This window comes from Podarcis muralis, chromosome 2, assembly GCF_964188315.1.
Source record: "Podarcis muralis chromosome 2, rPodMur119.hap1.1, whole genome shotgun sequence".
NCBI classification, from domain to species: Eukaryota; Metazoa; Chordata; class Lepidosauria; order Squamata; family Lacertidae; genus Podarcis; species Podarcis muralis.
In genome coordinates this window covers 44,322,123-44,345,130 of record NC_135656.1, presented here as the reverse complement: position 1 = coordinate 44,345,130, position 23,008 = coordinate 44,322,123, and the positions used below count along the sequence as shown (strand labels likewise).

Here is a 23,008-nt window from a genome sequence, read left to right as displayed (position 1 = left end):
CGCCCCCTCCTGCACCTTTGCCCCGCCCTCTCCCAGCACGCTGCACATAAAACCCGGCAGCCGCTGCGGCTTCTTCTGCTGGTGTCACGCCTCCTCCTCGCTTCGAGAAGCGCTCGGCTTAGCTTTGGGACGGCAGCGCGCGGACCAGGAGGTACGGAGGGAGCGAGGGGTGGGCGCCTCGAGGGCATTTCTGGAGCTTTTGCGGCGCTTGTGCATGGAGGCAAATGCGGGCGCGTTGCTCGGGGTTTGCAATTTGAGCCTGGCGAGGCCTGCTATGGGGTGGGGGCCTGCAGCGCTTTCTCTCCCCTCCAGCCTAGCAGGTTCGAAGGGTCGTCATTTTCTGGGGTCTATATGTGGAGGCGAAGGGCTTCTGAAAGGTTTCGAGGCTTGCAATCCGTGCATCTCCTCGTGTCTTCCAAAGGCGTGATTTTGGGGAGGGGGCACCTGCATTGGAATAAAGGGGGATGGAAGCTGCGCTGCTCCCCGGTTCTCCTCTGGTCCTTTTCCCCCCAAAGCGGAGAGGAGGCGGTGTGAATGCTGCCCATTGTGTCCTCGGCAAGCGAGTCATAGGGATCTCCTTTGTGTTCTGCGCGGTACAGGGAGGGGGCTGGAAGCAGTGCGGGCTGCCTTGCATTGTCACTGGAATTCAACTCCAGGGGTCGATCTTGGCTTCCTCTAACTCTCCTCCTCCTGCTTCCCCCGCCCCCAACCCTGGAAAGCGGTGAGGGTTTCCAGTCTCTTCTCAGCTTGCATAGCGCTCCTAGCCTTGCTCGGGGTCTACTCGAGTGAAAATTCGTGAAATGGAGCCAGTGACTAAGTGCTCTTGCCTTAAAAATTGGGTCATGGAAACTGCTTTTTAAACAGGCCTTTAGTATGGATAGAAGAGGTGACGACAGTGCAATAAGTTTAAGCTCTAATTCTTACTAGAGGGGGGAACTAGACAAATTGAGTAAGATCTGTGCGCTTTTGTTTCAAGTAGCAGGGGGAAGATGTATTGTTTGCAGAACTTACACAGAAGTAAACCTACAACGTAGTGCTTCTGGGATGTTCTTACCTGTGCCTTTTTCAGTCGGTTACCATTTTAAGCTTTCATTCTGTAAACCAAAAAATGTCCAGGTTAATAAAGTCCCTCCTAAAATGTATTGGGCTTTTTATTTGGTTCCTAAAAACGATAAACTGTCAACATTGTCAAATATATATGAAAAATGCAGTTTAAACACTGGAAGATAAGCAACAGGCAGTTTTTAAAAAAGGTTTTGTAAAGGTTTGGGTAAATAAAAAGGTTTTAAGCATGATTATGAAATAATAGATTGTTGGAGCATGCCTTACCTAAAGTGTAATGAATGCTACCATTTTGCCATTGTGGTGGTGGTTCTGTTGTCCTAGCTAACGTTAATATATGAGGTAAAGAAGTCACACACAGTTTTTCAAGCAAAGACTGACCCAGAGAAGCAAATCAAAGTGCGCTTTTGACATGCGGCATATGGTTTTATGCTGGGATATTTTATCATCAAACAGGCACCTGTATTTAGCTTGGGGTGGAAAAATACCTCCCCCAACTGTCAGTTTTTTGTTTAAGAATTAAAGAATCAAATATATGGTAATATAAGTCCCACATAACTTTTAGCCGCTTTCTTCAGTTTTTGCTTGAACTGTAACCTTCTCCTGTCACATGTCTTTTGGACATTCCATCACCCCAAGTTACTTTGGAAGTCAGCCTGGCGTAGAAAACTATCCCAACTGCTTGCACCAGTAGCAACAGATCCTTATTAAGCAAACAATGGCTTGGCATTGTCCTTGTACACAACGCCACTCATTCTAAGCTAAAGACACTAATCACCAAATTCAAGGCTGGGTACCCATACTGTAACATCTCATGATTGGCCCAGGAAACTCTGATAAAGCCTTTTAGCTTCTGCAAAAACTCTTGTTTTGTCTTTCTGCCGCCACCACATGCTGGACCTCTGGAGCTGGAGTAAGACAAGACTGTAGTAGAGGTCACATTTCTAGGGATCAAACTTGCCTGGGTAGTTAACTTTTTTTCATATGTGGTGGACATGTAAAAAAGTTAAAGAATATTGGGAAATGATTTATATTAAGTTGAAAAGATTGTTTAAAACAACATTCCCAAAAAGACCAGAGGCCTTTCTGTCAGGAATAGTTCAGACTGAAGTTCCCAGGTGTCAGAAAAAATGATTTATGTATGCAACAATGGATGCTTGAGTTTTGTTAGCTCAAAGATGGAAAGTGAGGGAGGTCCCAAGTAAGGAGGACTGGCAACTTAAGATGATAGAATTTGCAGAACTAGCGGGTTTAACATATAGAATAAGAGAGCAAGTAGAGCATCTATTTAAAGAGGAGTAGAAAATATTTGCTGAGTACAGTGGTATCTCAGTTTAAGAACAGCCCTGTTTAAGAACTATTCCATTTACGAACTCCGCAAAACTGGAAGTAGTTTGCGAACTTTACCTCGGTCTAAGAACGGAAGCCAAATGGTGGAAGGGCACCAGTGGCGGGAGGCCTCGTTAGGGAAAGCGTGCCTTGGTTTAAGAACAGACCTCCGGAACGGATTAAGTTCGTAAACCGAGGTACCACTGTATCTGGAAAATAACTGTACAGCTGAATACACCTGCAGCATTAAGATAAATTCAGCAGTGTGATTAATATTGGAATGATGTAAATTGGAGAATGACTAAGATGGTTACAGTAAAATAGGCAGGAATGATAGACAAGTAAAATGAACCATGGAAGGAGGAGGAGGAGGGAAGTCATTGGATATATGGTACTGTGTAAAATACTTATTTTGAGACATATAACTGGAAAAGTTAATAAAAACTATTCAAAACAAAACAGACTTGCCTGGGAAGGCAGAGGGCCTTCTCAGTAGTGGCTCCCACCCTGTGGAATGCCCTTCCATCAGATGTCAAGGAAATAAATATCTGACTTTTAGAAGATATCTCAAGGGGGCCCTGTATAGGGAAGTTTTTAATGTTTAATGCCTTACTGTGTTTTTAAATATTTTGTTGGGAGCCACCCAGAGTGACAGGGACAACCCAGTCAGATGGGTGGCATATAAATAATAAAATTATTATTATTATTATTATTATTATTATTATTATTATTATTATTCAGGGTTTGGTGGATCACTAAAGTTGGTGCTGTCAGTATTGGGGTTGATGGAAGAAAGTATCTAGTCATTGATTTTGGCTTCTCCAAGCAGACTTTTTTTCTCCCTTCTGGTTCATTATAAGCAGTGTGCATCTCAAAGCCTTCACTGCAGTAACCCATGAGTGACCGTTCCATTCTCCTCTGTCACATACCACCAGAACAATGGCAAATGTATGCACTAGTTCAAAATGCACTGTATTCTGCTGGCTTCACTCCAGAAACTAGCAATCAGTGTTTGTGATGTCAGGGGCAGCAGACCATCATCACATAGTTAATTCACTGTCGTTAACCATTGCCTGCTCACGTTTGCCAAAGCATATTGTAATAGGGCTATCTTCCTGAACATGGAGCTTACTGCTAAGTGTCCCACCCAACAGCTACCAGCTCCTTATCAGGAAGGTATCATGTCACCCAGTTTGTGTTTGGGACACACTTCTGGAAGGGAAGTATTTGTCAGCTAGAGCTGCCATAGGGCCCATCGGCTACCAAGTGGAACATGGTGGGTGAGAGTCATGGGCTAACGTAGCAGATGCATCTCTCCTCCACCCCGTATCTCCATCAACAGATGGCGCCAGCTTTTCTGTGCTTGAGGAGGCCCTGGCAGATGCCTCAGTATCTGAAGAGCCTTTCAGTAGATGAACACTACTTTAATGGCTCTGTTCAGACACAATGATAAACTCCGGTCTAGGGAACTTGTGACTTTCCAGTGTCTCCCATCATCCCCTGAGTATTGGTTGAGTTGGGTGAAGTTTATCTTTCTGAAGTCAGAATACCAATTGTGGCCTTTTTGAAGATTCAGCAGTTGGCTTTATTAAATTGTGCAGAAAGAGTAAGTAGCCAAGCAGGCTCTGGCAGGAACAATATGAAGCTGGAATAGTAAGATGCAAACATCCCATCTCCTCTCTGCCATGCATTCAGCATAATAAAAGGGCACTTGTCTTCTGATGAATTTGAATTGTAAACTACTTTGGGAGCCAGTCTTGGCTGGCAAGTGGGATATAAGTATGTTCAGCTTCTATTGGTTGCAGAGACAGCACCAAGAATATATTGAGCTGACCCAATTTACAGTGCTAGGAAGAATGAGCTATTTATCTGCTCCTGAAGCCTTTGCCCTTTCTTTCTCTGCTAGAGTTGGTTTTAGATAGTTTTCCACAGCGGTGGCAGCTTGCTTCTACCTGAGCCAGAGAAAACTACTTAATTAAGTACTACTGTACTTAATTAATAGATTAGTGCCTATCCTTATCTGTCACCATTGTAGTTATGAATGGCAGAGACTTAATCTCCTGGTTATGTTTTCAATTATCTGTTACGTTTGCTTCCAGATTTGGCCTTTCATAACCTAGTATTAAACTTCGTGTTCATGCATGCATCTTCTTGAAAGGAACTCAGGTTTGATTCTATACATGCTACATCTAAATTCCAGGGTAGTTTTCTTGATGCCAAAAAGCAGCCGGAGCTTTGAAGTAGTTATGAAATATTGAGGCTTCGCTTATGCAAAAAGGAGCCAAACCCAAATTGACAAGGTTTAACATGAAGCGGTGTAATGGGGCAAATTCTTTATAAAGAGAGCCTCTTAGGGGATGGGGGTGGAGACAGGGCTGGCCCCACACAGGAGGCAAGGTGAAGCAGCCATCTTGGGTGGTGGAAGCCCCTGGTGTGTGCCCCACTGGCAGAGAATCAGAGCTGATTTCCAGCAGGATTTTTGCCAGAACCTGCTGCTGCTTCATGCTGCCACCATGCAGCCTAGGGATGCTTTGACGGCGGCAGCAGGGTGGGGAAGCACTTCCCACTTAGCCTCAAGCAACACAATGGGATGTGCCGCCCCTGGTTGGATAGGAGGAGGCACATCAGACCTCCAAATCACCTAAAAAGACATATATTTCTACAACTGCTAGAGCCAAGCAATAAGAAGTGTTCAAAAGTACTGTACACAGCGCACTACCACCTCATGTTTTTATGCAATGGATTAGTGAAACTGCTTGTCGAGCTCCAAGGCAATAGTGCACATGGAGCACTATGAAATTCAATGAAATGCATTGAAGGTGGTAAAATTTCAATTAGCCAGAAAGTTGTCTGGGAGCACTTGCTCACGCCTAGCTAAAATGGAATGAGGCTAATAAAATATCCTGCTGAACCAAGAGGCCACTGACTCAAACCCTCTGCAGTCTTCCTCAAAGGAATGAGGGTGCAAGACTCCCTGATCTTGCATTCCTCAGGGATTGCCTTGAGTCACTCTCCACAGTTGTAATCCTTTACAACTCATGTGACTGGGGCTCTGTACAGCACTATGCAGAATTGGAAGAGGCTTATTGTTTCCTCTGAAGTGCACCTTAATTGTTTGGGCACTACAAAAGTTGCGCTTGACGTTGGGGAAGAGTTGTAAGCCAAAACAGAGCTGCCTTGTTTACAGTCCTTCAGAAGGTAAGAAAATGCCTCTCCTGGGATATGTACTCAGTAGCAGACCTCTTGGTTGAAAGCGGCTCAACTTGGTTGTCTACCTAAGCCTTTACACTGTTTGATATTTCAGAAAGAAATGGCTTCCGGTAAAGCTCATATTGGTAAGCCAGTTCCAGACTTCAAGGCCACAGCAGTGGTGGATGGAGCCATTAAGGAGATAAAGTTGTCGGACTACAAAGGTAAGAGAGAGTACCACTTTTAGTTGTTTTAAACAACATCTTCAGTCAGTCTTAATGTCGTAAGGTGCCTTGAGCTCATGAATATGCAGGACATAAATACCCTAATTAAAGAGTTTCCCAGACCCACCTTGATAAGAGAGGCTGGGTATGGATCACTTAAGAACTATTTTCCTGCTAGCATTGGAGCACGTAAGCGCCAAGAAAGAGGATCTTGCATTATCCGTCTGTTTATCAAGAGGTAATCAGTCCCCAGGCACTGAATCAGATTGCTGTGGGGATCATGGTGTGTAGTGCAAATACTATATTTTGTTAGCAGGTGCAGATAATGGACCTTGGGTTTGCCATATCCCAAAGGAAGGATGAATGTTATCGTGGTCAAGGCATGACATTTGTTTTGAGTACATTGTGCTGGTGCCTTCAGGTGTTGTCTCCTTCCCTAAACTTCAGATAGTAGCCAGGCAAGGTTTCTGGCTCAAAGTATTCTGCTGCTGATGGGCTTTCCTCCTCTCTCTACACAGGTAAATATGTGGTTCTCTTCTTCTACCCCCTGGATTTCACCTTCGTCTGTCCCACAGAGATCATAGCTTTCAGTGATCGAGTTGAGGAGTTCCGCAAGATCAACTGTGAGGTTATTGCTGCCTCTGTTGACTCTCAGTTCACCCATTTGGCCTGGTGAGTCTCCTGGTGTTCAAGAGCTAGCACAAGGTCTCCGTCCATGCTAGAAAGCAAGTACTGTGAAGACTTATGGTTGTGTTGTTGTTTCTTAAGGCCGGCTTAGCTGTAGGAAACTGAGTGACAGGAATAACAGCACATCCCTATTTTGTGTGTTGCTTAGGAAGAGGGTTAGAATTGACGCATCATTAAGAATGTTCTAGGGATCTGACACTGGGAGGGAGCCAAGCAGAAGTTAACTGACAGAAGGGTGTGGAAGTTCCCCACCAGCCTTATCTAGCCAAACCTAGCTGCTGTTAGTTTTATCAGCCACCTCAGTAGACTAACTGCAGTTGTGTTCAGAGTTGATTTGAGCTCCTAAATGGGTGTAAAGAACATTTCACTCTTCTGTGGGTCAGCGAATCCGACTTGTATCGAATTGGTCTTCAGAATTAGGTTTCTGATGAGGAAGAAGATGCTTGCCCAGTTTTTAGACCCAGCTTTGGTCTGGGAGCCCCATGTCAAGTTTGGAACAAAAAGCTAGGGGCAATCTATTCCATGTGATATATTTGGTTCAACCGTTTCTAAATAGTAAATGGCTAGAGTAGTAGTTTGCAGATGTTCAATATGGGAGGGTGGGAGATATGAGGCCCTCCAGTTGTTGGACTCCCAACTCTCATCAGCCCTTGCCCAACATAGCCAATGATTAGGGTTGAGGTGGGCATCGGTTCACAGGTTCTCTACCTCTGCTCTAAATGAACATTGCAGATGTTAACGGCCATTTCCCTGCAGGATCAATACAGCAAGAAAGGAAGGGGGCTTGGGATCTGCAAATATTCCACTTGTGGCAGACATCAACCACAATATTTGCAAGGACTATGGAGTGCTCAAGGAGGAGGATGGCATTGCATACAGGTATGGAGATCTTGAGGTCTAACCTTAATTCTAGATGACGGTTCAAAGGGCTGTGGCTGGTGGCATCTTGGCAAATGCCAGTCCTCTTGCGTTCACTAGCAAAGCCTCAACATGGCTGACTAAGGTACCACTTACCTCCTCTCTCCAGTTCTGCAACACAGGGGTAGCTAACCTGGGAGTCTCCAGGTGTTCTTGAACCAGAGCTGCCAGCTGCAGCCAGCATGGCCAATGGTCAGGAATGATGGAAGCTGCAAAATTCAGCAGCATCTGGAGAACAACAGATTAGTCCCTCCTGCTCTTAAGTCCTGTGATCTGTTGAAGAGGTTAGTCATCCTTGATGCTGCTGAACTGTTCAATCCTCTATTCATCAGCTTGGTCCCACCCATCAAGTCCATGTATGTAATCCAAATGGTAATAACCTGGCTGGAATATAAAAAAGCTATTAACACTAGCTAGGTCCTAGAACTCTGGTCCTTGGATGTATGGACTTGGACTTCAGAGAATAAGTAGCTGTAGCTGGAACTTAATTGAGTCTGTCTCTGCTTTTGCCCCAACCTCTTTTAGTTGATCTGTCAGTAAGGTTTCTGCATAGGCATAGATTCGGAATTCCCCTACTCTTAACTTTGACCCTGGTACTACTGATAAAGGCAGTAAAAGTGCCACATAGATTCCAGAAGGTTCCAATACCGGGTAGAATTCCCCATGTCTGCTCTTGTCCTGTCTCTCTTCTAAGGCTGCATACACACCATACCTTTTAAAGCGCCTTCTCCAAAGAACCCAGGCAATTGTAGCTTGCCCCTCACCGAACTACAGTTCCTTGTACCATTATACTATAGTTCCCAGGATTCTTTGGGGGGAAGGCATGTGCTTTAAATGCATCTTAGACGAATGTATACAAGCTTGAATCCTCTTTTTTTTTTAAATAATAAGAATAAATGCTCTTAATTGCCCTTCTTTCTCCCCGCTCCCCACAACTATCCAGAGGCCTGTTCATAATTGATGACAAAGGCATCCTGCGTCAGATCACAGTGAATGACTTACCTGTGGGGCGTTCTGTGGATGAGACACTTCGCCTGGTACAGGCTTTCCAGTTCACAGACCAGCATGGTGAAGGTAAGGGGTGGGGATTGGGATAACAGAGCTAACACAGAAGGGTGAGGTCAGTATTGCTTTAGAAATTGTGGCTGATACCTCTTCAAGGGGCAAGTAAGGGCCTATCTCTGCCCGTGGACAGTGCATAACAGCTGCCCAAACACCTTTGTAGCAAATGGTACCATATATGAAGTTGGCATGATGTACTGCTAGCAACATTTCTTAGAGCCTTCCATAGCACAGTTCATGCCATATCCTGTCTTGCCCATCTTCAGTATCACAGAAGTGTGGTGTGGTACAAAGTAGACCCAAGACAACCTTATGATACTCCTAATAGCGTAAGAGCCCTGCTGGTTCCGTCCATTTGCCTATCTAGTCTGGCATCCTGTTCCCACAGTGGCCAACCAAATGCCCATGGGAAGCCTGCAAGTACACTCTTCACTTGTGAGTCCCAGAAAGTGGTATGCGGAGATATACTGCCTCCAGCCTAGCCATTGTGGCTATTAGCCAGTGACAGCTGTCCTCCTGAACATATGCAAATACACTAGTCTCCTGTTATGGACCATGAAACCCCAAAAGGAGCATACTGGGATGAGAAAGGCTGTGGCATTTTGCCCCTCTCCAGTGCTTGTTATTTTTTAAAGAAAAAAGGTGTGTGTGTTCACTGTTGTTACAGTAAGTGCCATACTTTTAACATTTGGAAGAAAATGGTACTGCATACCCTTGAGTATCCCCAGAAAAAAAGGCACCGCTCCAATCTAGATTGTTGATGGAGTAAGTTCTGACTTTTTAATATGTGATGTCTCCAAAGCTTCCTTCTACTGCTTCTGGGGGTACCTTGTTGCCCTAAGCTTGCTCCATGTGGACCTGTGTGCTTTGAGTGCCGTTTGACATATTCTAACCCCACACTTCTGTACATTTTGCTACAGTGTGCCCAGCTGGCTGGCAACCTGGCGGTGACACCATCAAGCCCACAGTGAAGGACAGCAAGGCCTTCTTCGCCAAGCAGCAGTAGAGGTGTCTTGCTGAACAAATCTGGCCTAATGTGAAGGGATTATTCATACTGAATCTTTCCCGCTGAGATCTCTAGAAGTAACTCTCTGGGGAGAGCTGGGCTACGAAAGCCTCTCCCACGAGTAGTAGTTCATAGAAGTAGCTTGAATGTAATTTTTTGAGTAGGGCATCTTTATGTTCATGCTTCAATAAAAGTGGAGATTAAAATAAGCTTGGTGGTGATGTCTGGTGCTGCTGAAGGTTATTCGGGACGAGCAAATGACAAGGAGAATCAAAAGTGGAGAATGTGATCCTGGACTTGCTCCTCAGATGCAAAGAGAAGAGTTCTTTCCTGCCTTTGGAAGGATATACTTTTACTAAATGGGTTTGCATTGGGGTATAATTACTATGCCCACCCTTTGGTTTTATGTGCAAAGTAAGAACCCCCCGGTCCCTGTAGAGGTAACATTCCATGGACACCTTGAAGTTAAGAGATGTAGACATGGTGTTATAAATGGCTTGTCCAAGAAAACAGGAAAGCAAGCGTGCACTTCTAGTATGTCCATGCTGTCAGTGAGTACGTAAGAGCCTGAGATAAAGCACTTTTGAAACGTCCTTGGCTGGGACCTTTTTCTGAAGGCAAGCTGAGATTTGATACAGCTGTTGCATGAAGTGGTTAAGGTTCTGATGATGACATTCAAAGCAAGAAGCATTAGCTTGCTGTAGGCTTTTCGTAGCTGGAATGAAAAGCAGGGAGTATCAAAGGCCTGGTGTGAGCTGGAATTATGTAGGCTTTAGATTGCTAGAAACAGAATCTCCTAGCTGAGACCTTTTGCAAGGAATGCAGTGGCCTTCCTAAGAAGGCATAACAAAGTAGCTTCAAGGAAGTGTCCTGCCTGGATCAGCACTTGGTTCCTGAATCATTACCCAGATTCAAACTTATGGATTTACTCTGATGACACGTTGAATGGATAAAATCTTGCTGCAGAAGAAAAAGGACTGATTACCAAGTATAATCAGGATCATTACCTTCCTATATTGTAGTGATATCAAGGCCTAAACAACCCCCCCCCCACTCCTTCACACTGCTTATTTTGTGCTTCTGAAGAGTTAGCACTAAAGCACCTAGAGAATTCCAGGGTTATAATGGTGAAGCTGGTTATGCAGATTGCATGAGTGACACTAGTCTCAAGAAATACGATTCATTCACATACTTACACCTGAATTTAGATGGAGGATGTCCCAATCTTACAGCATGGTCATCTCAAGTGGGGCTTGTTCCCCACAGCAGTGCAGCACTGGAGTCCAAGGCATCTCCAGCAGCTTCCCGCCCGCTAGCCAAAACGGTTCTGCCTCTTTCTCATTCCAAACCACCTCCAAAGGCCACAAACGTTTCCTGTGCCATCGCACTCAGTTACCCTGGCAGCCTTCCTCTCAATGGATGTCATTTAGGTGAATAGGTCAAGGAATTAAAACAGACCTGGCTGTTGGGTGCAATGGACATTGCTAGTTCTCAATCACTCTGAGATCTTAATTTCTCTTAAAGCCCATAATGGGCAGTTTTATCGCCAAACAATTTTGCAACAGGAGATGTTGCAAAGGTGTTTGTGGAAAATGTTTGCACGTTGCTTTGGAATAGGGATGGTTGTTGGGTTACTCCAGACTGCCTGTTCATAATTTTCCATCTATTGTCCTCCAAATGTTGCTACTCCCCTCCCCACATCAAGCCTGACTACCAGTAATTCTGGCTGGGGTGATGGTATTGGGAGTCCAACCACCTTTGAAAAGCCCTAAGTTTCTTATCCCTCACATAAGATGCTGGCTGCACTTTAAGGGTTATATGGAAATTGTCGTTCTTGTATCAGAGGCATCGCTGCCTGTGTAGGCACTGGTAAATTTAGACTTCAGACGGCAGTTTCCAGGCTTAATTCGTGGGACAGCATTTGTTTCTAATACTGAACTGCCATACATCTGCCAGTAGAGGGTGCTGTAACTTCATGGAACGCTCCGATTCCAAACATGCGAGTGCCCAAGGCTTGAATACAACATTGGAAGGCATGGCGTCCAACTGCTGAACGATATTCCGCCACCGTTACCCAATTCTGTTTTCTGCTAGACTTCATATGAAAAGGGGCCTCTAGACAGTGCTTTGTAATCTGTCTTCCCATGTGAGTATTAAGCACAAAAAGCAATCTCAAAACAATACCACAGACGGGGCTCTTTTGCACAGCAAGGTATAATTTATACCTTATAAGTATACCTCTGACTTCTGTCAAACTTCCTGCTACTCTTAACTAGGTGGGTGTGCAGTTTGCCGTTTAACTAGTGCTCTCCACTTTGTAATATTGAAACTGGCACCAAGAAGAACTTAATCTTCATGCTGTTGAAGCTGTTTCACCCTTGCCAGAGCATAAACCACAGGAATATTCATGTTTTAAGTGCCTGTTTCAAGATTAGGGTAGAAAAGATGCATTGGATACGTGACGATACAACCGTTTGATATGCTATAATGTATTTGTTACCCAGCCCTGATTTAATTTTGGGTCCTTGGGTTTAGGAAAAATGTCACGTGGAGCATGACTGTAGCATAATCTGGACAGGAGCGTGTGAAATGGAGGAGTGCGCATCAGGAGAAATGATGAGTGACCATCCTCTGTGCAAACATGGTCTCTCTGTGGATTTTCTCCCCTTGAATGTGATAGTAGAACACAAAAATCTGAATATCAGATCCACAATATGGGGGACTCTTAAAGGTAAAGGTAAAGGTACCCCTGCCCGTACGGGCCAGTCTTGACAGACTCTAGGGTTGTGCGCCCATCTCACTCTAGAGGCCGGGAGCCAGTGCTGTCCGGAGACACTTCCGGGTCACGTGGCCAGTGTGACATCGCTGCTCTGGCAAGCCAGAGCCGCACACGGAAACGCTGTTTACCTTCCCGCTAGTAAGCGGTCCCTATTTATCTACTTGCACCAGGGGGTGCTTTCGAACTGCTAGGTTGGCAGGCGCTGGGACCGAGCAGCGGGAGCGCACCCCGCCGCGGGGATTCGAACCGCCGACCTTTTGATCGGCAAGCCCTAGGCGCTGAGGCTTTTACCCACAGCGCCACCCGCATCCCATAGCACCACCCGCGGGGGACTCTTACTGGCTGCTATATTTATTAACCCTGCATCTCTTCTTTACTGTGAGTACTTTCCAAATTGTTGGGTGCCCTCCATCTAGTCTCACCTACGCTTCCAACTCTCCATTGTTCTCTCAGTAAAGCAGGAGCAATTAATCATTTTATTATTTATACCCCGTCCATATGACTGGGTTTTCCCAGCGACCCTGGGTGGCTTACAGAATACATAAAATATAATAAAGCATCAAACATAAAGAAACTTGCTAATTATCAGTTGAAGGACACATTCAAGCCAGGGAAAAACACTTGGAAAGGGGGCCAGGGGCTAAACAGAAGAGCCTGGAGGGCTGCATTGGGCCCCCCAACTTGAGTGGCTTCTTTGCTGCTCTAGGAGTTCAGGTAGGAGTCCTTCCTAGCCCTACGTGAAGACGCCAGGGGTTAGACTAGGGATTTTCAGAATGCAAAGCAGATGTGCCAAAACAGCCCATCCCTAAAATACTTGCAATAGTCAGCATTGATGGTTTCTAATAAGAGGTATTGTCTTGCTGTCCTTGTGGGTTTTACTCTGTGTGGATATGGTTACCTGTTTTTGATCCACGAAGGAGAACAAGCTGGCAGACTCATGGGTGGGGAAGAATGAATATGACTGCAGTTGTGTGGTTTTGGTGTTGGACCTACCTAGGAGTGAGGAGACCAGAGTTCAACTCCCAACTCAGTCATACTGTCGGAGGTATTTGCAGATGGGGAGAGTACTATTGCACTCAGGCTGGCCTATGTGAGGAAAAAGATGCTGGATTAGGTGGGCCAGTGGCAGAATCCAGCAGATGGTTCTTATGTTTATGATGTTTGTTGGGTGGCTGGCCAGCCAGCCAGCCTCTCAGTCTACCTAACCTAGCTCACATGGTGGCTGTAAGAATTAAATGGAGAGCTGGAGACTTGTGTAGACCACCTTAAGCTCCTTGCAGGAAAGGTGAGATATAAATAAATCTGACAGAGGCAGAACACTATGAAGGATGAGTTGCCATAGTGAAGGCAAAAGTAGGCTAATGGTTGTGCCAGCAGAGAGCGCCACTGGGCGCCTCAGGAGCACCGAGGCTGTTTTAAACAGAAAGACGTAACAGCTCAAATATTTGCACTGCAGGACAAGGCTGAACAGCTCCCCTGGGTGAACCTGACACAGCTCTGCAAATTCTCAGACAGTCTTGGCACATACTAGGTTCACCCAGGAGAGGGTTTGGTTTGCATACATCACTTCATCTGTACTATTGTGGATGGGGCTCGAAAAACAGCTCTCTTTCTCGTCCAAAACCTATGCATTGTACTCATCCTGGTTGGAACGGTTTTCCGCTTCACACATCCCACTGCTTAGGCTTTACAAGATAGCACGAATGTGCCCCTGCTGAAGCTAGAATGAGAAGTCACAACTCTTTCCTTCTCACACCCACCTACACAACGTGAAAGACTCTGAAACTTAGAGTGGGCCAGATAGATGGTTTAGTGAAATTGCCACCCTCTAAACAGGCTACCCTATTCCTAAGAAAATGCCCAACAGTTATCTGTCTAAAATACTTATTGGATACTTATTGGAAGCCCTTAGAGGAGGAAAATTCATTATCTTTCTATGCAACTTTTTAACTTTCATTATTGAAAAGCCTTCCCTTTTGAATACCTCCCCCCAACAAAACACAATGTTTATTGTGCACGTACTCACTTGTGGTTTAAACCCATTGGTCACCTTATCTAATCCTTGGAGCACAGAGTGAATAATTGTCCACATGTATAACAGTTGAGATTTCTCCTTGCTGAATTTAATCTGCCTGCCTGATTTGTCAATTATTGGGTGGTTTGTTTTTAAAATGTTTTAGCTTATCCTTTGAATGCTATGTATTTCCTGCCAATTCTTTTATCATTTGCAAATTTGGCAAGCGTAACTGACCGCTCACTCATCCAAATAATTAATGAATATATTAAATGCTGGCTTCCAACCAAGCAAATGCTGATTTTACATTATTTTCTTCAGTCCTTATTCCAAAAGCCTTCTTAGGAGGATATAATGTTAAATAGCGGATTTGGTGAAAAGCCTTGGAAGTCCCTATTACCAACTGAGGTCTCGCTACTAAACTATCATATCAAAAACAGAAAATAAACTGGTGCTGTAGTTGTCTTTTACAAAGGCAAGTTGATTATGAAGTTTTCTCTTTAATCTTGTAAATGAATGGTTTTGTTTGTTACAATATTCCCCCAAGTAAATAAATCAGATTCTATGCATCCTTGGATCTTTTTCAGTGGCTGTCTGGATACAGTTCAAGGAAGCTGCCGACCTTATAAAGCCCTTAATGCAGAGGTGGGGGAACATTTTCAGCTCAAGGCTCACACATCTTTTGGGTGGAGCAAAATATGTGACTCTTTTCTTTGTACAGTCCAGTCCCACAGTCAGGTCTCTACACTTGCATCTCTCTAGCCCAAGCAGGCAAGAGACATTATCACAGTTGAACGACATTCCAACCAGCAAAAGAGATGAAGGTGTGGAGTGTGGCCGGGGGAGAATCCTAAGGGCCAGTTAGAGAGATCTAGAGGGCCACATTTGTCCCCCAAACATAAGGCTTCCTACCTCTACCTTAATGCCTTAGTCCAAGGGTAGTCAATGTGATGTTCTCCAGATCGTAGAAGGGTCATCTAGTTCAATCCCATGTTGCTGGACTGCAAGTCCCATCATCTCTGTTGGCCCTACTGGCTGGGGCTGATGGAACTTGGAGCCCACCAGCTTCTGGAGGTCACCTTGTTGGCTACCCCTGGCTTAGATGCTACATATATCAGAGGCTTCTTTCTCGTCAGTTTTGCCATGAAAGAGCACTTTCTTACATTGGGCATGAACAGGAAAGGAACACAGAGGCATTCAGAGTGGAATTCCTGTCCGGTAGAAGTCTGTGCCAGGAGGCTTTGCAAAAGAGTGGTCAAAACCTTCCTCTTTGAGCTGGACTGGCATTCGACAGCCAGGGGTCAAGGGTATTTATAACTAGCTGGGTTTTGAAAGGAAAAAAAAGTTATTTTTCACTGTTGTTACCTGCACTTAGCCCTTCCTGGAAAAGGGCAGGATAAATAATGCTGCAATAAATAAATTTTCTGAGACTATGCCAGTTTTCAGCAATTAGGACAGCTGGCTGTTCAGAGGTTTGCCCCACTAGCTCCTTCCGTAAATGCCACCAACATCAATTCAGATTGCCCAAGTGAACTGTTTTCCTAGCCTTTGGCCTTTCCCCATCCTTGTTTTTGTCAGCACTGAGTGTCTCATCACCATTTCCTTCTTGGTGAAGCAGAAATACATATTGAGCAATTCTGCCTTAAAAGCACAAACAAGCAACACTCCACCTTTCTTGTTTGGAGTTGAGCCACAAATCCACTGTACCTCCCTCTGTTGCTTTGGCTACTAGTATCGATCCATGCTTCTCCCCAACCCCATAACTATAGCTTGGTCTGTGCCCGTCCTTTTCTGATTTTCTCCCATTATCTTTATGCTACACAGGTCCTGGTGAACCTGTTTTCCCTTCTGCTATAATTTCATCTTGAGACGTTAGACTGCTAAAACATATCCTTAGCACATTACTTTACCTTCACATCCCATTTCAACAAGCTGGATGTGAGCTGGAAGGTGACACAGCACCCTTCTACCCCTCCCCCTCTTTTGCCCAGAGGGATGACATGAGGCCAGAGTGCCTCTTGCTTCTTACACATGCCCTTCTGGGAGGCCTTCAGCTCTGGCATGCACTGTGGCCACATTCCATTCCGCGTCAGCTTCTCGTGCTTCCGGGGACATCAGGTTGTTGTTGATGATAACCCCAGGCTGGTTCTGCAAGGAACTTGCCCCACCCCCTAGATGACAGCAACAAGCCGTGTCATTCTCACTAAGCCCACGAGAAGGCAATAGGTAGAAAGAGGATGGTATGGAATACAACGAGTGTGGTAGTAGCTCTCTGGTTCCCAACCTTCCCTTTAATGCCATGCTATGCCACGCCACACACACACACAGTCGGACTGCACTCCCCTCCCATGTCTGGAAATAGAACCCAGGAAGCTTGAATGCTGCTCCCCATCACCCAGCTAGACGTCTCGGCTCCCTGACTCACAGACCCATTTAGAGCTCCTTCCACCTGCTGTTTTCCTGGCTCCCTGTCCCTATCATCACTGGGCTCTGCCTTGGCTTCCTGATATGGGATGGGAGCTTATTGCCTGCATCCCAGTCTCATTCATCCCCAACGAAGCAAAAGTTAGACTATGAAATGAAAAAGTCTCCTTTTTCTCCCAGTCCCTGACTATTCACCTGTATTAAAACACACCTGTCCCATTCCCGCAATGATCCGCCATCTCCAATGATCCAGGACAATTTATCACTTCTTCTTTTTTAGGAACATGAGAAGTATAAAACTAAAACTGACCTTTTAATATTTTAAATGAAAGTATTTGAGATGCAACAACTGAAATGGACAGGGCAAATCTTTTTTCACGTCTAATCCTTAATGCATGCAGCCATACGCCACAGCATCTGGACTTTTTCTTTTGCCAATGCATTTTACTAGTTTGCATAAAGAACTTGATTTCCCCGCTTTAAGTGTCTCTTTCACTGAAACGCCTTTGAAGAAGCTACATGCAAAAATCAAGAATGCCAGCCAGCAATTCTACTTTCTTCACCAGACCCTTGATAAGAGAAAAAAATTCCCCCTGCTCAAAACCCTTTTCTCTGTGCCACCTCTTATATTGCATCTCAGTCCACAGGGGCTGATGCAGAGATTCTGTTAGTCATTTGAGTTCAATTGTGACCATTTGCCCATGGTCCCATTCTAATCCAAACACTCCCTTTCTTCCTTATAATCAACTCCTACTGACCAGGGCAGGGAATAAGGGCTCTCTATGGTCCCACTTTCTTCTGAGTCACCTTGACCTTTTCAACTGTGGCTGAACGGTTGAGGGCCAGCATTCTTCGGAGAAAAAGTTGAATCCCACATCCTGCTCCCATGAGCTCCCTTGTTTTGGCTTGCCTACAATTTTACTCTCATTATGTCCCGTCTGAGGCATCCACTAGAACCCCAGCAAGGCCAGAACCCACATACAGAATGCTTGGAGTTTCACAGCCCACATAGTGACGGCTGTATTGTGAGCAGCTGGCAAGAGCAGCAATGTTCAGTGGTCTGGGCCCTTCTACTGACTCTTGCTTGGTAGGCCATCCTATTTTCTCCCTTATTCACACTCCTGTATGCCATATCAGCTTGATGCCTCCAGGAGAAAAAGTCAAAACAAACACACAAGCTAACAAAAAATTTTTTTCTGTATCACAGATCTGGGGCAGCAAAAGATGTCAACAGACTCTTAATTTCTTGACAGGTCCCTGGGACTGTAGAGCTCAAGGGAGGCAAACTATGGCTCCTGCTAAGAGACCCAGGGCCACTGCACTCTTGCCTCCCATGAAGAACCTCATGGCGAGACCAGCCTGGCCCCATCCACTGGCCTGCAAAGGAACAGCTGCTCTGTTGCTTGGTTTCCTCTTCCGTTCCCATTCCTTTTTCCTTTTGCATCATGACATTGTGAGTCTACAGGCAGGGACTAATATTCTTATAGATACACAAGCACACATATGCATAGTGCTTAGAAAAATCTTAAGCATTATGGTTTAATTATTCAGAACAACTAAACCAAGCGAGCAAGAATTTTTCCACATTTTTAGAGTCACTAAAATAGTAGCCGCTTATAGATTAGGATTTAAATCCAAGCAACAGAGCAGAGGGATAAAGAGACGACAGCAGCACTATGATTTGTTGGCTACGGGAGGTTATTGCTTGTAACTCACACAGCTTTCTCCCTTCAATTTCCCCACAAATTAACATATATGTAAGGGGGGGGGGGAAACCCTTTTAAAAACTCCCGAAAGAAAAAATGTTCATCCACACAGATTTGTATATCTGTCAGTATCACCTTAATGACCTCAAATCTATATTCTCTCAAGAATGGTGCAATTAATTAAGCACCCTCCTGTTACAGAAGCTGCATGCGGGACTAATTCAAATTCTGTTGGGGGAGGTTACTACGAGATTTGTTGTTTTTTATCTAACAGCTTTCTTCATCTCCCCCCTTTACACTTGTTTCCAGTGGGAAATCCCTTTTCTCAAATTAGGGTGGGGGACTTGGGGCTTTCCAGGTGTTGTTTGCCACTAACTCCCATCAGCTATAGACAGTGTGGCCAAGTGGCCACAAATGATGGTAGTTGCAGTCCAGCAACAGTGCTGAAGTGACTTGCATTGGCATTGATAAAGGGAAGCCTAAGTTGGTCCCCTATTCAGCTATGGGGCTCACTAGGAAGCCACGGACAAGGCACTATCGTTCAGCTGCTTCAAACATTTCACAGGACTGTTGTCCTGTGAAAGGAAAGGAAGAATCAGTTGTATAGCAGCAGCCAACAGTTGCTGTACATAAGCTTATCCATCCTTTGTACAAAACTCTGTAACAAAAGGACCCTTTGAAAAATAGGATAATAAATTATCCTTTCAACACCAGACAACGGGAACATGGAGGTGTTGAGGTTGGAAAACAAGCCAAAAAATAGTTTAATTGCGACTGGCAGATCTCCGTCTGCAATAGTTTCAGTTACCGGCAGCGATAACCGTTGTGGGAAAGTTAACCTTATTTTTTTTTTTTTTAACCAAACCCCAGAGTCCTGTAACATGTTATGTGTCTCACATTCCCCCGCAGGACATGTGGGTTGCTCTCACGGGCCAACCCCGTCCGACCTCGGCCCGCTGGGTTTTGCGGATCTGCTGCACCCTGGGACATTCCCAGCCCCAAAGCATCACCCCCTTCCTTCTTTGGCTGGAAATCGACACCGTCCAAGGCCCTTTGCCTGGTAACGTGGGCGGGGGTTCCCGGAATGGAGCCCTACCAGAAACGCGTCACTAGGCAGAAACTGACCATATATGGCCATCTTCCTCTGCGTCAGCGCGAAAAGCCCCCTCCTTTTTACCCCGGAGGCTCCACCCACTGGAGCTGAAGTCAGAACTTGTGAGATCAAGGAAATGAAGCTCGGCGTGTGGGAGGCCGCCCCTCGGGGCTTTTGGGCGCACGCCCTCCCCTTCCCGTCCCTCGCTATAGGGAAAGGGAAAGAGGCTCAAGCTGGTTTTCTGAGCACCAGCGCTTTCGCATCAAGGCTCCGAGTCTGACATCAAAGGAAAGTGGGGCGCGGCGCGGGAGGGGAGGGAGAGCAGTCCCCCAAACCCGGGAAATGACGTGAAGCGGAGAGGGGAACAAGGCACAACAGTATCGCAGCACATTCAAAAGGCCTAGATCCGATTGGTTAGGGAAAACATCGGAGGGGGAAGAGGGAGGGAGGAGGGGGGTCGTAGTTAGAGACAACAGAGATGACGTGCCTAAATTATCGTAGGCTTATAGGGAAATAACCCAGTAAGGAGTTAAATACACACGCAGGGAAGGCGAAGGGCCAGCTACCGGTAGGAGGGCTATTAGGTTTAGTTACATCTTGGCAACAACTTTTCTCCCCCATCCTTCTAAACTTTAGCTTCAAGAGAAGAGCAAGCGAGTTAAAACTGCCCCTAAATATACTGAGAGGCTGTTAAAAAAAACACCAGCTACAAAATAAAAGTCTGATTTTTCCGATATAACCCCCCCCCAAACAACTTGTAAAATAATCTCTAGGAGAGGAGACAGCAGATTAAGAGGCACACAACGGAAATTAGTTAGAACAAGTTTACTTAAATAGCTTCAATAAAAAGTCAAAAACACAAATACAATCTTTTGAAGAAGAAAAAACTGAATTTGAGGACTCAAAAGAAATTAAGAGCACAAGTAGTAAACAATCCTCTCCCGCTCCCCTTTCCCCCAGTGACCCCTTTTGTCCGTACAGTGGCCTCCTGGGAGGGAGAGAGGTGCTGAGGTTTCATCCCTTCCCTGCCATCCTCTGTTCTGGTCCCTTTTGTTTCAATTATAAATTAAGCGATCATCTCCTTTTTCTACTGGCACAAGGAAGAGATCAGAAGGCCAGTTTCTGGCTCTGTCCAGAGTACCTCCAGTTCCACTGCACCAGCCAGCGACGCAGCAGAAGGGGTGGAAAAAAGGCTTTTGTTTTTTCTTTTAAATACACTCACGCACGAAACCACTCTCACATACAGATATATATATAAAAAAACAACCTCTTACACACACTCAGCACAGACCGGAGTTCTGGATCCACCAGACTGAGAGTCACAGACATAACTTGGAAAACAGGACTTCAGGAACAGAAGAGTTGGGAACTGGGCTCGTCAGTCCGGTTCCGTGTAAACTTTGCATTACAAGTCCCCTCTTTCTCTTCTCCCCACCCCACCCGCCAAAAAGGTCTTTGAGACGGCAGGGATCGCCGCCCATCAGAAGGACTGTTGCATCTTGGCCGTCAAGAGGAGCTGGCAGCCGTTGTTCACGTGGTTCATGACTTTCTGCTTGAGCTGCGCTACCTGGTCCCGCAGCGCGCTGGCCGTGTTGGACAGTCCCGCGTTCTCGCTCTTCAAGGTCTTCACCTTGTCCTCCAGCCGAGCGATGCGCTCCAGCTTCCTCTTCCTGCACTTGGTGGCGGCCAGGCGGTTGCGCAGCCGCTTCCGCTCCACCTTGATGCGCTCCTGATCTTCCATGTTGATGGGCGACACGGGCGGGCTCTGCATATCCGGCACCGTCTGGGGCTCCTCTTTGAAGCCTCGCGAAGGGTGCGGCAAGGCCAGGCCGTGCGGCTGCGGCATGTAGCTGAGGTTGGCGCTGGGGTAGCTGGACGTGGTGCTCAGCGTGGCCGAGGGGTTGTAGCTGGTCAGGTTGGTGTAGACGGGAGGCGGCTCCTGCGGGAGGGAGGCCGCGTAGCCGCTGCTGGCCGACGAGGCCGCTGCCGCCGCTGCTGCCGCCGCCGCCACCGCTCCGATGGAGACATTGGGCGGCGGCATGTGGTTCATCTTGTGCAGGTCGTCCAGCGCCTTGACGAAGCCGTCGGCGAAGCCTTCCTGCTCCTCGGTGGCCCCGCGCGGGTAGTAGTACTGGCCCGGCGGCGTCGGGGTGGTGGTGATCACCCCGTTGCTGTTCTGGACGATCAGGCGCTCCAACTCCGGGGCGGCTAGTTTGAGCGACGAGCTCCCGGTGTCGGCCTGTTGCTGCGGCGGCAACGAGCCCGGGAAGTACCCGGCGGGGCCGTCCTCTGGGGCGCGGAGGTGGTGCGGCAGCTGGGACTTCAGGCCGCGGAAGGGCTCCGCGGACAGGTTCAGAGCCATGCCCGACTTCAGCGTCTTGTAGTCCTGCCCGTACCCGGAGAGAAAGGAGTCAGGGTAGAAAGGCTGCTCCATCTTCGTGCACATCAGCCGCGCGCTGGGAAGGGGTCGCGAACCCGGGCTGGGACCGTCCGGGATCGAGCCTTCTCCCTAGCTGCCTCTGCCTAGGGGGCGCCGCGGGTCGAGTCTCTCGCTCCCCGAAACGAGGGCAGCAGCAGCGCGCTTCCTTCCGCCTCCCTCCCTGAGCTTCACTTCCAGATTTCGGAGAGACACTCACAAGGAGGGAAGGGAGCTCGTCTTTCCGGCGGCTTCTCCAACCACCCGCCCTGACTAAGCTCTGCTAGCGGGGATGGTTCACGCGTTGTCTGTCCCCCACCAGAAGGCGCGCCGGCTTCGAGCCCTCCCCGAGAAGCAAAAAGGAGCAGGTACCGTACCGGCGAAGGGAGAGAGAGAGAGAGCCTCCGGCGCGCGCGCTGGCGATTGCAGGTTTGCGAGTTATCTCAGCTGCAGCGTGCGCTTCCCGGAGCCTTTTATTGCGGGCAGGCGCTCGGCGGCGGCGGAAGCGAGCCGCCATTGGCTGAGGAGCCCAGTGCGCCTCCGCCCACCGCGGCGCACGCGAAGGGGGAACTGAGCTCATTGCTCGGCAGCTCGTGCTCCAGTAAACAGCCCCGGGGAGGGGGGAGTTGTAAAGGCGCCCGCGTCAGAAGCTGGGCGGGAGGGAGGGAGCCCGGGAGTGAGAGAGAGAGAGAGAAGGACGCACGCGGGCCCCGGGGGAAGAGAGGGGGGAAGAGCGCGCCACGCATCAAGCCCTCGAGCGCCACAGCCCCCCCCCCCAGGGGCAAGGTTAACATTCAGCCACCGGAAAGGTGGTAAAACAGGCCATGGGCATATAGACGAGCGGTTTTTGACAGCTGGAAGGGTTGGAGGCGGGAGACACCGCTCCAGATTCCCTCCCGCAGGTTAAACTCGCTGGGCGGTCTTTGTCCCAGGGTTGTTGTGAGGGGATGAAATTCACATAAAGCCCCAGAAGTCAAGCGCAGCTCCCTGGAAGATACGTGTCAGGTAAATACGCCACATTCAGCTGGGATGTCAGCTTCACCTTCCAGGTGAGACAAGCCCCATCTGATGGTGAGGCAATAGGAGGGCTTTCTTCATT

The 23,008-nt window shown here is 47.1% G+C and overlaps 2 protein-coding genes across 3 annotated transcripts; one reads left to right on the top strand and one right to left on the bottom strand.

The window, feature by feature from the left end:
* The first annotated feature begins 4 nt into the window (after positions 1-4).
* PRDX2 (peroxiredoxin 2) lies at positions 5-9,686 on the top strand. The gene is made up of 6 exons (XM_028717386.2): positions 5-151; positions 5,696-5,804; positions 6,323-6,476; positions 7,248-7,370; positions 8,353-8,483; positions 9,392-9,686. The coding sequence occupies exons 2-6, from the start codon at positions 5,702-5,704 to the stop codon at positions 9,475-9,477; spliced, it is 597 nt and encodes a 198-aa protein (XP_028573219.1). The 5' UTR covers positions 5-151; positions 5,696-5,701; the 3' UTR covers positions 9,478-9,686.
* A 10,617-nt stretch (positions 9,687-20,303) lies between these two features.
* On the bottom strand, positions 20,304-22,390 carry JUNB (JunB proto-oncogene, AP-1 transcription factor subunit). Of its 2 annotated transcripts, XM_028717382.2 has the most exons (2): positions 22,287-22,390; positions 20,304-21,879 (listed from the first exon to the last, which is right to left on the bottom strand). In XM_028717382.2, the coding sequence occupies exon 2, from the start codon at positions 21,853-21,855 to the stop codon at positions 20,974-20,976; it is 882 nt and encodes a 293-aa protein (XP_028573215.1). In that variant the 5' UTR covers positions 21,856-21,879; positions 22,287-22,390; the 3' UTR covers positions 20,304-20,973. The 2 variants fall into 2 exon arrangements, with proteins under 2 accessions (XP_028573215.1, XP_028573214.1); XM_028717381.2 differs by having other exon boundaries at positions 20,304-22,371.
* Between the last annotated feature and the right edge of the window lie 618 nt (positions 22,391-23,008).